This window comes from Chiroxiphia lanceolata, chromosome 9, assembly GCF_009829145.1.
Source record: "Chiroxiphia lanceolata isolate bChiLan1 chromosome 9, bChiLan1.pri, whole genome shotgun sequence".
NCBI classification, from domain to species: Eukaryota; Metazoa; Chordata; class Aves; order Passeriformes; family Pipridae; genus Chiroxiphia; species Chiroxiphia lanceolata.
This window is the reverse complement of record NC_045645.1, coordinates 24,894,476-24,907,835: the sequence shown is the minus strand read 5'-3', so window position 1 is coordinate 24,907,835 and position 13,360 is coordinate 24,894,476. Positions and strand designations below refer to the sequence as shown.

Here is a 13,360-nt window from a genome sequence, read left to right as displayed (position 1 = left end):
TGTTCTGGGGACTAAAGAGTACCACCATGCCAAAGCCAAAGGAAGGAAGGAGCGTCAGAAGTTTAGAAAGAAGCCAAGGGAAAAGCACAAGACACATGAAACGTTTTAGTGCTATTTCTAATGCATTTCAGACCTATTCTAATTAGAATCATTCAGTAATAAACAGTAACAAACGTGATGAGAAAACTGTTATAAACAGTACCAACCGCCTTACAACAGTTACTTTATAAGCATATTACCCTACATGGCTCAAAACTCAAAGTGCTGAGATATCCTCTAGTCATCAGAAATAGTCTTGATCTAGAGTAACAGTTTTAAGCAGGGATCCAAAAACGCCTAACTGCTTCTTTTCTCAACCCTGCTTTTACCGTATCAGATAAATTTTATACTTTAAAAAGGAAACGGAACAGACCACGCAATGAAAGGGAAGTACTGAAAAAAAAATCAGATTATTCATCTGGAGACTTCAGAGTGGAGAGCAGCTCAATAGAACACTGAGTTAATGCTTTGATTTCACAGAAAGAGAAAGATAGTTCATGGTCAAAGCCCAAGGTAGTGTCTAATCAAACACCTCTCTATATTGTCCACAATCTGTCTGTCCCTGGAAAGATGCTGTAAATAATAAACCAAAGTCACATGGGTTTATTTGTTATAAAACCAAGAACCGTGAATTGGACATAATTACCTAACAAGAATGGCATTTCACAGCACAGATTAGGCCGTTTTTCTGCTTGGTAGAACTTGCTGTAATGTAAGACGCTGAGATTCGAAGATTAGAAGGACTTATCGAGATACTAACTGAAAACCTTGCAGTCAGTATGCAAAGAACAGCTTCCCTGGCTACTCGGATAACTATCTTCAAAACAATTCAAAGCTACTGGGTAGCTGAATTTACCTGTAAATCCAGGTTTGCAGGCACAGTTGTAGCGATTAATGCCATCAATACAGTCCCCATGGATGCATGGGTTACTTGCACAGTCATCAAAGTTATTTTCACAGTTTACTCCTAGGGGAAAAAAAAGTTCGAGGAATAAGGAGGCCAAATCTTACAAAGAAGGTAATGAAACTATTTCCCAGAAAAAGCCAAATTAAGAATCCCAACTGTTTGAAGTTACACATGCATTGGGGCAACTTAAACAGGTGATGATGCAGAAGCACTGCAACACCAAGGAGTGTCACCTGAGTCACTGGATACTGACTGACTATGACCCTGAATTTGTACTAAATGTTTAAACAAAGGAATAAACCATTTTGAACACTGTGTCTGTTTTTATTGTATGCTTGAATTTTTGGAGTAAAGAGGAAGTAAATTCCTCGAGGCCAGTTACAGTACCAGTAAGAGTCAGGCAACCCACACAAACACGCCAAAACTCAGCAAGGAAAAGCAACATGAAAATGACAGTCTCACACCATAAGCTTATTTCTGTCTGCAAATTTAGCACACACCAGAGCACACATAAGAAATGATTAAATGCTTGATTTCTGTCAGAATCCACCCCTCCCATTTGTGCATTTATGTACCTGAAGTGCCCAGCAAGCAGTTGCACTGGTAGCCATTCACCAGATCGATGCAGCGCCCTTGGTGGAGGCAAGGATTGCTGTGGCACTCATCTATCTGCTCACTGCATATGGCACCCATGTAGCCAGGATTGCACACACATGTGTATGAATCAATTCCATCTTGGCATTCCCCGTGGTGGCAGGGATCGGGATCACAGTTGTTGATATTCTCCTCACACAGAAGGCCAGTAAAACCTAAGGAAAAACGACAAACAGGAGTAAGTAAGAAGTTAACTGGCATGATGCTGCAGTGAATATAATGCAGATATAGAAAGAATCATATCAAGAATCAGCAAAGTGGCAGAGAGCACAAAGGGTGACTGGGCACCTCGACTGCATTTCCAGCCCTGGAAAACAACACTCTCCACTGTTCACAGCATTACAGAACAACACCATGCATGGAGAACCCTGGCATTGGAAGAGGTCACCTTCAGTTTATTTGGAACAGTAGCCATCAGAGGAAACATGTAAACCTGAGTATTTACTAGATCAGTATAAACTATCTGAAGGCAGGCTCCTGTCATTATTTCCTCCACACAATAACAGGGGGACAGAGGGAGGTTGACCTTGTTAGAATGAAGATGCTGCTGAAGCCTTCCAAAGGGAACTCCCTTGGCTCATGCCAAAGCTTCTGCAGTTCTGCTTATTAAAAATTTTCCTTTCCATCTCACTGGAAAACCTTTCAGTAACCGCAATCAAGCACCAACTGCAAATTTATTAAGGTCTGCATGCAACCTCTTCAGTTAGGAGCAATGAAACAAGCAGCATTTGGCCTGTTTCATTCTGCTTCAGCTGGGAAACATCCTGAGCAACAGAGAAGGACAGAATCTATTCACAAACAGGGCTAAAACAACAGCTCAGGAAGGTAAGAGCAGCAAACAATTCCCTCAAGAGCCCTGTCTTCCATAATGGAGCAGAGCTGTATGAAACAGGGACAATTTAAAATAAATGGTTTTCAGAGCTGAGGTTTTGGACCAACAGCTCACACTACCTCTTCCAGCAGCTGAAGATTTGGAAGGTAGAACTTCAAATTTCAAGACACTGATTGGAGACTGATACAAACCAAGCTGCAGGGAATTTCAACAGCTGAAGAGTGATTCTCACCTGAGTATTATAAGTGGATAACAGGCTCCCCATTTTTCATACAGGTTTGTGGTTATTTCTGTGGTCAAACATACCAGGTGACGGCTAACATTTCCAAGTTCTGCGAACGTATGCATGGATGAATGGGTGTGGAAGTAGGTGGGGAGAGGGAAGGGAGGCTAGTTAGAGAGATGGATATAAAAAGATGTTAGGGAAGGAAGAAAAACAAACCGATAAGGGGACAAACGGTGGTAGGGGAAAAAAAAAAAAAAGAGGGCAGAGAAAAATAAAAGAGGAAAGACCTAAGACAACTCAAGAAAAGAAAAGCCATGATCTACCACTGGGAAGGAGAAGTGGAATAATGCCAGAAGGGAAAGAAAAGACAAAAAGCAAGCAGTAAATAGAGCTATCTGTACAGCATTTGGCCAAACATTTTGCAGTTTTCAATCACGTCGGCAGCTGGCGATTACCACTCAGGGAACACATATCACTCATATTATGAGATTAATAGAGCAAGAACATACTTAAACATTATTTTCCAGTAACTGACCTGCCTCAATGATGAATTCCGCATTTCAGTCTTATAGAAGGCTGTCAATATTAAATATAATACTTAGCATACATTTGTTCAAAAATTATTACCTTGCCTTCTACTGTAGCTCAACTGAACCACTTACAGATCAGATATATTTCTGGATCTCTTAATTGAGCATACCTTACTAAGATTTCCCTCTTTGCAGACAAGAGTTAGACTAGGAAAAACCACTTGAATATAGAACATAAGAATCCCTCAGATAGGATGGAAAAAAGCCCTAGTACAGAGTCCCTCTTCCATTTTCAGTCAAAGATTTAACTAAGGATTTCACTAAGTGGTGCTGCTTCAGTAACATACATTTGGTTGCTTTCAACCTGTTCCTTGAAAATACTCCATACCTCATTTGCCTTCATAGAAGCAGCTGTCTTCCCTCCTCATCTGGAAAATCTAGAATTTCAGTACTGAGGTGGTTTAAGCAGTTCTACTGCAAAATTCAGAACCTGCTTTTCAAGGCACATCTCTCCACATTGTCCACCACTACGTGACCCAAAATCCTCCTAGGCCTGATAAGCTCTGCACTCTGGTAAGCAACCAGACCACACAACAGCTTGAGAAAGAATTTCTAAGATAGTTTCCAAGTTTGGTGAAGATTTGAGCTTTTCCTTCTGTTTGCAAGTGTCAGCTTAGTCTGTCACATGCAGTAATTAAAAGGAAAAATTCTGACCACAATAATTATTCCTTTCCTGAACTATTGCATTCACCTTCTTTCAACAAATTCAATGCTTCTTCAGGCATTTGGGAATGGTGGAGAGTGTGTGTGTGAAAAGACAGGCTATTTTTAGGCTAATCTCTGCTACATGTTGTACAGGGCAGAATAGATTAATGAAGTCAAATTCACCTTAACAGTTTGATTATTGGAATGAGTCAAAATGAGAAAAATTGCACATAAATCTAGACAACTGTCATGGTTTGAGAGCCCCAAAATCAGTATTGGATTTTGGGGCTCTCAAACCATGACACCAACTTAACAGCACATTTCTGGGACAAAGGTAGCTCCATGAATTGTTCAGCTTCTTCCCTAATGGAAGAGCTGAAGCCAAGGCATTTGAAGCACAAGCAGTGTATCAGGCACCATTAAAGGCAACCAAAAGTAGTTCCTTACTGAGAATTAGAGTATAACAGCTTTGAACCCTCTCATTTGACCAGATGTAAAAATTAAGATAAAAATATATCTACATCATCCCTGGAGGCCTAAAGATAAGAAAATCTTTAATTAAACCTGACGCTGCTAAATATGTAATTAACCAGGCTGTAAAGGCATTCAAAAAACCCCACCTGATAGATCCACAGCTATATCAAAACTTCTGTGTGATACCTGACAAATCATTTTAGCTACACTCTGGTAGGCAGCTACTGTGTGGTATTTCTTCCAGTGGTCACAACTGCTACTGTGTTTCAATCTTACTCCTTTGACATAAAATAACCTGATGTAAGAGAAGTCAGAATACACAGTAGCACTGCTCTGTCCATCTCTTGTTCTTCAACTGTATACTATATAATCTGACTTGGAAGAAAGAAAGGTAAACCACAAATAAAAGGCTTCACAGCACTGCTTTTCTTTATGTGGATTCCATAGTAAATACGGAAGAAGTTGTCATCTTCTGGGAAGTAAAAGATGAGGCTGAAAGAGAGAGGTCAGAACTCTCATTGATTGAGAACTTAACTATCACAAGTAAAAAGCTTCCTGTACTTAAATACTTTTCTCTGTGCAAAGGAGTAGACAAGGTTTCACAACAACCAACCAGTATTTCAGAGAAAGAAAGAAAAAGTGCTGACACTTGGGCCACCCCTTCATGTATTTAGGTTATGTGCAATCTCCAGTCCAGGGGCTCTGAACACAAGACTAACCTGTGGCACACTGGCACTCGTAGCCATTGGGATGGTCGATACATTTGGCTCCATTGAGACAGGGCGTGCTGGAGCAATCATCTATATCAATCTGACACACGGCACCACTGAATCCTGAAAGGCAGAAAAGAAGATGAAAATCCGGGAAGTCATTTGAAGTAGTTCATCTAGACAACTGCACCGTCAGGAATTATTTGTTAGCTAATCCTTAAAACCACTCAAACATAAGCTCAGCAAATCTAAATTCAATTGCATCATTAAGCACACACACCACGCCCTGGTGGATTGGTTCCTCATCCAAACCACCAGCCAAACTGTAGTTTCTGTCCCCCAGGTCAAAGGAGCCCCATCTTGCAAACTGAGACAGCCAAGTCAAACAGAAATAAAGCAGATGGAGCACAAGTGGTGTCCACCACTGGACAGTATGCCCTGCCTGTAAAACTGAGAGCCCACCAATAAAAAACCTTCAAGTAATCAAAGCAAGCAGCTAAAAATAAAACAACAGTGCATACATCACTAGAGCCTTCAGACCAGAATTACCACAGCTGTATGGAATGTGGTACGATATAGCACTGGGACCTTCAATACACTGCTTGAATTAGTTAACAAAGTATCAACAGGTTATGTCAGATGATGCAGACCCTTAGGCACTTCAAGAAAAAAATTAAAAGCTTCAGGAATGCTTCTTGGAGGAAGGAACCAAAGGAGGACCCAGAACATCATTAGCCAATAAGAAGGGATACAGAATAGGCTTTTGTCATATATATTCTGAACTTAAAACTTTTTGTAAGCCATCAAGAAAACAAGTGATGTTCACCCTACAGCTAATGTGGATCCCTCAGCTCATCATTTTTCCTCTTCTAGTGGAGCCCAATCCATTCCCTCTTCATGCAAGCAGCATAAACCATAGCGATGCAAAACTGGCTTCTGCCTAAAAACCTCAGAAGACAAAAAGCATGCAGAGGGTCTGATCTTTAAAATGTGTTGAGAATCTCACTACAGTTTCCACAACAACAGAAGTTCATGTTGCCAACTACTCTTTTAGATGAGTGTCCAACTGTATATTTCTCAACACTTAACCCAATTACAGGCACAATATTATTGCAACCAATACATCGTTATTCTTATTTACTAGCCATTGCAACTCACTCATTCAAACAGATGCTGGTGCCCTAAGACAACAGAATATCACAAGAAATGTATCACTTAAAACATCTGTGCAGTTCTCGGTAGGGTGAAGCAGGAAAAGCTTCCAGAAGTAAGAACTTACCAGGAGGACAGACACACTGGAAGCGGTTGACTTTATCAAGACACTCTCCATTGTTCACACAGGGATTACTTAGACACTCATCAATATCTTCTTCACAGTGAACACCTTTAAAACCTGTTAAAAAAATTGAAAAAATTGGAAGAGGTGACAGAAGAGGTGAGTGAAGGTCCTAGAAAGTGCCCTTGGAAGTGCCTCTTTTACTAGTGCTGGAAGTCTAACCCTAGTTTCACTGAAAGTTTGCAGTTTGGACAGAACCTATGAGGTAAGAACATATACCAGAGGTTAAATCATTGCACCAGAGGTTACAAAGGGATGTTGAAGTGTATTTTTCACTGTTGCTGAAGATGTTCACTTAATCAGTGGCAACAGAAGTTTGTGGTGAATTCACATCTAATGTTTTCTTCCACTTGAGGAGAAGGTGTTATGTTTTAATACTTTGAAAGATATCAACAATATATATCTCTCTATATATCAATAATATATTACCTTATACCAATATAAGGTAAAAAAACAAACACAGCAGATTATTTTAGCCCAAGGATTTTTAGCTAATGGCAGGGTACAAGAAAAACTTTAAGAAAGGTGAAATACTTATGGCTAGAGTTCCACCCTTCAAAACAGATTATATATTAATAAAAACTCATCATAGTTGCCATGGTATCAGCTGATCACCTGCAGGGGTCACAATTCTTTCACTGTATTTTATAAGAATGTGCAACTGTCAACTTGCATTCTTTTTCTTTTTTTAACCACTTTCTATCAGAGAGCAAAATAGCAGACTACATTGGTCACTGGGTATGCTGGCCATACAGATTTTACAAGCATGATTTCAATCAAGTAACTTTCTTTGCAGTTATTTCCTCAGGTCACCAGGAGCTTACATCATTTGGGATATTTTAAGCAAATAACCAGAACACTATTATCCTAGATCATCACATGCATACCTTAAAGCACAGTCACTCCTTTCAAGTTTGCACCTGCTTTGCTTTCACAAAGGTAAGTTTCTGCACATGCACTTAAGCAGGTACAGTAACAAATATGTTCTCACATACTCCAGCTCAGAAAGCTAACTTCCTTTGCTGATGTAGAGATTGGTTTCTTTCTCAGTCCTCTAATTGCTTTCTCCCTCCCACACACAAACGCCAAGTCCTCCTGGCTGGTGCTGCCACAGCAGGCTCTCTCTCACTGTTTCATTTTAGCCTCACCCCTTTGCAGCTTTGTGTTCCACCTCAGCAGAGCAGAGCTGGCAACCCTCGCTGTGCTCTGCCTTCTGCTTTCTTCCTTTGTTGGAGGCTCCACCTTGGTCAGAAACTCCCCTCACCTGGCATACAGAGACACGTGAATCCTCCGATTTTATCCAGGCAGGTGGCATCGTTTTGGCACGGATTTGAGTGGCATTCATTGATGTCCATTTCACAGCGAGGTCCTGTGTACCCCTTCAAACACTCACAGTGGAAAGAGCCTTCTGTGTTGACGCATTTTCCAGCATGTTCACATGGATTGCTGTTTGCTGCAAGAAGGATACATAAACGTGTGTCAAAACCTCTCCTCAGAGCGGGAAAGCCACAGCATTCTTTATTAGTCACGGTCTTTTCCAGTGGTCATTCCTTTCTATCAAGTAATACTGGGGAAAGACTGTTCATCCTCCTGGGGAAAGGCCACTGTGACTCACAAAAACATGTACCAGTTACTTTCCTGTCAGAAGGATTGTTGTCACTACCAATGGACCAAAAGAGCAACTCTAGTCCATATCACTAATGACAGTTCTCAAGACAGGAGCATCAACTAGCAGGGTTTAGAGAATTAATGATGCTTTCAAGGCCTTATCTCTAGGTCATCTTTTGCATTTACTCCCAAAGCTGAAAAGATACCACCACGGCCACAAAACCAGCAAACTTGTCCACTGCATGTTTTCAAAAAGAAACTGCACTCTTGTCCAAGGCAGACTAAGGAACAAAATTCAAAGAAGTGCTTCTTGCCAGCACTTGCATGAGTGCTGGTTAGGTATTACCTTCACACATCACACTCTGGAAGCATGAACAAGCACTCACAAAACTGTAAGTAAGTCTGTAAGAGTCCAGTCAATCCTCAAAACCAAACAACAGCACGCTATCAGAGAACTACAGCTTTAAAAGCCCTCGTGGTCACCAGTCTTGGAAGGCACTCAAAAGATCCAGCCATGTTCTGGCTGTCAAACAGCCTTGACATATTTCTGTCGAGGCTGTAGCTACAACAGCTCCCACATGAACTGCGGTGCTTTCATTGTATCCTGCAGTTCTAAGGGACAGCTTAATTATCACACCTGTTTGCATGCACTCCTCTCACAATGCTAAAGCCCTCTTGCACAACGAAGAATGGTTAAGCATCATTGCTTTTCATAGTCCAGAGGCTAACAGTTCAGATATGGACAACTCTTTTGACTCAGCCTTCTGCCCTAAGTCTCACACAAGATTTAAAACTCATCTAAAGACACTGAAATGAAAGGTAGAGAGCAAGAAAGGAGTCACATTTATGTCGAGAAGCTATGAGAAAATGTGTATTCTTGCTCCTCTGTTAGTTCATAAAGCAAACGACTCAACTCCCTGTGCGTGTTCTCACACAGAGCAAACTCACCCATTGCACATTCATCCACATCCTCAGTGCAGTCTGCTCCCTTATGGCCTTGAGGACAGGTGCAGATGTAGTTTCCATTCACAGGATTGGTGTCACACAGAGCACCTTTCTGGCACGGATTGCTAACACAGGCATCATCCAAGTGGCACAGGAGACCTGGAGAAATATCCAAGAGTTTATTAAAAAAGTGAGATACACCAGTCACACTGTATGTCACATAGTCATATTCCCTGCCCTGATATTTCAAATAGAGACTCTCACAGATAGAGGCTTAGGCAATATCTTACAGGCTTCAGCCTATAGACTACCATGGGGACTTCACCACACACTTATAAAATGTTATATTTAAATACAGATTCTGTGACTTTAAAGGTGTCTCCAGCACTTCTGGAGCAGTAAAATGTCTGACCATTACCAAAACGTCTTCCTTGCAGCACTTAACTAACTCTTTTCTGTAACCAGCATGATAATTTTTCTGACAGCTGAAAACACAGGTGCACACGAAGTTCATTTCTTAATTCAGATATGCTGATCACTTGTATTTCCAGGTAGTAGTTAGGAAACATATTTTTATGTAACCTAAGCCAGCAAATTTTCCACCACATCAGTGAAGACGCCTACATCCTCACACACTCACACAAAAATACCTAAGTTTGCCTTCTAGACTCATACAGTTACCATAAGCGGCACAGAGCAAGTCACCCTCATGCACAACTTCTCAGGTAAATACAGGTTCTGCTAAAGGCTAGAAAAAGATCTGTTTTCCTTGCAATCTAAACCATAATAACTTTGTCTTCTAGCCTAATACAAATACTACTTTGTCCCAGGCTACAGGGGTTTTAACAGGTCTTTGCTCACGGACAGCACGTTTCCTTTCGTTCTTCCCGGTTTGGTCACAAAGCGCGTAAAATAAACACATCGCTTCAAACAAGTGCATAAACTTCGGTACCTTCTGTTAAGTACCAGATTTATGCAAGTTTTCCATGCTTACCTGCCTTTCCCTCTGGACAAATGCAGGAGAAAGAAGCCACCCGGTCGATGCAGGTGGAGCCGTTGGCACAGGAGGCAGTGAAGCAGTCATCGATGTTCTTGCTGCAGTCGTCCCCGCTCCAGCCGTTGACACAGACACAGGCATAGCCCCCGTTGTGGTTGGTGCAGGTGCCTCCATTCTGACAGGCATTGGGCTGGAGCTGGCATTCATCCACGTCCTCAGTGCAAAACTGGCCTGATGCACAGAAACAAACAAGTTTAATGTAAGTTGAGACACTCAGATTCAAGGAGATTCCTGCACGGACAATGTTACTGAGGGAATCGCTGCAGTCGAGCTTGAGTCTCACTTCTTAACTCCAGGACTTCTGAGCAGGAGAACTTCCAATAACACTGTCATCAATTTAGGCAAAGACAACTAGCATCCCTAAGTCACCCCAAAGTAGGAGTTGAACTGCAAATAACTTAAAAAAAAAAAAAGCACAGTTTGAGAGCCAGCAGGCAGCCTGCACTGTATGAAGATATATCTGCAAGGATGAAGGTCTGTCAGCAGTGCAGCCAGAGGGACTAAGAGAGAAGATGGCCTCCCAAGAAAATCTTGTCAAAGCAGTGTCAACAGACCAGCAGCAAAGGAACTCTTGTCAGGAGAACTTAATTTTTTCCTATATAATTATTCAATGAAGATTACTTGAGGAAGAATAAAATTTTTGACACTTGTCTACCTAAAATACTAATTTTTCTTCCCCCACGTAGTATGCAGACAACCACAAACACTTGGGGATTTCTTGGTTGTTGAGAGGCTTTTTGCTTTCTTTTTATTCAGAAACAAAATAATTACTCTAAAAATATTTTCATGACTGGAGATATTAGAGAGAAGAAAACAAATGTACACTCTCAGGGAGATTTAAGGAAAAGGACCAATGGATCACTAAGTACAAAATAGTTTTCAAGGGATACTGAATTTTACAGACACATATATAGAAAGCTCTGCATAAAGTATTTATTTGCCAAAATCCATCTTACTTTGACATCAAAATCTGGAGAACCTACCACTTGCATCAATATTTTGTTCTAACAGTTATTCAGCTTCCTGATTACAATTGCATGGTTTACTTTGAAGCTGAAACTGTTTAGGTGAAGTTTCAAATCATTCATTCTTATTTTGAGCTCCTTGAACAGATAAAACCTCATGGCTCAGCACCAGCTCATTTCTTCCCAGGCTGGCATATGGGTGCACATGTGCAACCACGGACTATGGTCACAGTCAACCATCTTCTGCTTGATAAACTATTTCTTTCTTCCCTTTCAGTTACATTAAGAACTCCCTAGCACTGAAAGCTTGTTGGGTTTTTTTACCACGCTTCTTGATAACTTGCTTTTACTGTCCTTCCTAAAACACTCATACAATGCACACAGCCCTAGAAGAAGGTCCTTTATCAGAGAGTAAGATTTGATTTGTTTGATGACCTTCCCCCTCCTCCAGCTGACACCATTGCCTCCCTCACCAGTTTGCAGCAGCTTTCCATTATTTGGGCCAAGTCTCTTTAGTAAATGTGCTGCTACCACCAAGATCCTCCCATTTCTCTTCTCTAGCTACTCTTTCAGCTGCACGCTTACAATCGCCTGGAATTCCCCCTGTATTCCAAGAATAAGAAATTCAAGAGCAGGCCACATGTCTCCCCTGCCTGGGCTCCAGTCTATTCAGGTTTGCCAATTCAAAAATAATTATTAGATGTTGCTTAAGTTACCTTGTTTATTAATGGCCCAGAAATAATGAGGCAAGACACAGACACACCCTCTTCCAATGCACAGAACTGAAACATTAATTGTTAGCAGGAATCTAAAAATGTTTAGTCTTAACCATCTCCATCTACTATACTCATATCATGATTTCTTTTGTTTTCAAAGTACTTAAATAAATCTTTGCCTTTGATCCTGTGAGGCCTGGATTTTTTTTTTTCACTCAGTGACAAAGAAATACAACTATTATTAAAAAAACGAGTTGCACAACTAACTGTGTTCTGTGCCTACGTTCCTTTCACCAGTAGGATTACTTCAAATCAAGAATTCTATCGCTTTTAAAACTGTAATAAAATTTTAACAGTAATAATAATTACAGTAGAGTTTTCAGAATTAATCTTCAAATCCCAGTTTGCTTAGTAAAACGGGGGGGGGGGGGACACAACCTAACACTTGGTATCACTATCTGTAAAACACCTCCCTGCATTATGAAAAAACAAACCGTGCATTTGTCATACTAGAAGTGGTTTGTTTATGGGCTTTCAGTGTTGGCTTATCAGTGGCCAGACCGAAAAGAGTCAGTTGGCTGGGGCCAATTTCTTGCAGTCGCGCGTATCTTGCAACTCAACACAACTGACTTCCTCTTAAAAAAAAAATAAATAATCAAGACGTTATTTGCTTATTATAAAAGTGATTTTCCTTCTTTTCTTGGAGGGGGCCCAACTCAGATCAAAGGACACACTCTCTGACAAACACTCATCCTTAGCACAGCCATCAGAACCCTTGCAGCCTTTACATCCTCCTTTTAGCTGCGGCCAATTCAAACTGCTGGCACTAGAGCGTGAAGAGGGTCTCAGTACTGAAGTTGCCACACCACTCCAGACTGTAATGCATCTCAAAAAAAAAAATCACTTGTCTTGTGATTGGCTGAATAGAAGTCCTGAAATATAACCTTTTATGGACTTTTGGGGAGGGCAATTGAGTGTGGGTGGGTGAGTTTTGGCTTTTTGGGTTTTGTTAAAGCAAGATGGACAAACTACTCCCTCATATATACTATCAGGCTTTGGTTTTGACTTTCCATCCCATTTTGACTATCCATTTCCACTCCAAGTGTTACTAGTAGTATCAACTTAGGATCTTTTTTAGTATTTTTTTTACCAGTACTTAGAAAACACTGGTAAAAGTACTTTATTTCTCCACTTCTAGAAGGGACAGTACCAAGTGACATCACTGATGTCCTTGCAATAACCCCACGTCCTAGGCTACTCCATACTTCTGCAGCCCCAAACTAAAAGGAACTTCTAAAAGGTCTATCAATATCTCCACAAGAGAAGAAAAAGGCAGAGCTTAAACTTCTTCAAGCAATTCAATCATATTTAAAAAACAAACCACATCTGACCTCCTTGATTCTGATCCTCACTTAGCTTCTTTGTATTTTTAATGCTCCTTTCCAGATCATATTTGTGTTTAATTATGAATCTGAATCAAACAGAGCTCCAGCTTAATACAGTTTGTTTTAAAAACAGAGGAAATTCAATTAAATATATTAAGAGGCATAAATGAGCTATTAACTACTGTATTTTACTATTGAGTATTTTAAAGAAGACATGTTATTCTTTACCGAAGTTATAATTGAAATAAAGACTCAGTTTCTGGACAAAAAC

The 13,360-nt window shown here is 40.6% G+C and overlaps 1 protein-coding gene across 1 annotated transcript in view; it reads right to left on the bottom strand.

Moving 5' to 3' along the window:
- The window catches only part of NOTCH2 (notch receptor 2), an 85,024-nt gene that overhangs the window by 33,602 nt on the left and 38,062 nt on the right, over positions 1–13,360 (bottom strand). Inside the window, exons 6-12 of the mRNA XM_032696456.1 lie at positions 9,961–10,194; positions 8,970–9,125; positions 7,678–7,866; positions 6,357–6,470; positions 5,087–5,200; positions 1,522–1,755; positions 896–1,006 (exon numbers count right to left, since the gene is read on the bottom strand). Coding sequence (XP_032552347.1) covers positions 896–1,006; positions 1,522–1,755; positions 5,087–5,200; positions 6,357–6,470; positions 7,678–7,866; positions 8,970–9,125; positions 9,961–10,194 — 1,152 coding nt within the window. The remainder of the gene's footprint in view (positions 1–895; positions 1,007–1,521; positions 1,756–5,086; positions 5,201–6,356; positions 6,471–7,677; positions 7,867–8,969; positions 9,126–9,960; positions 10,195–13,360) is intronic.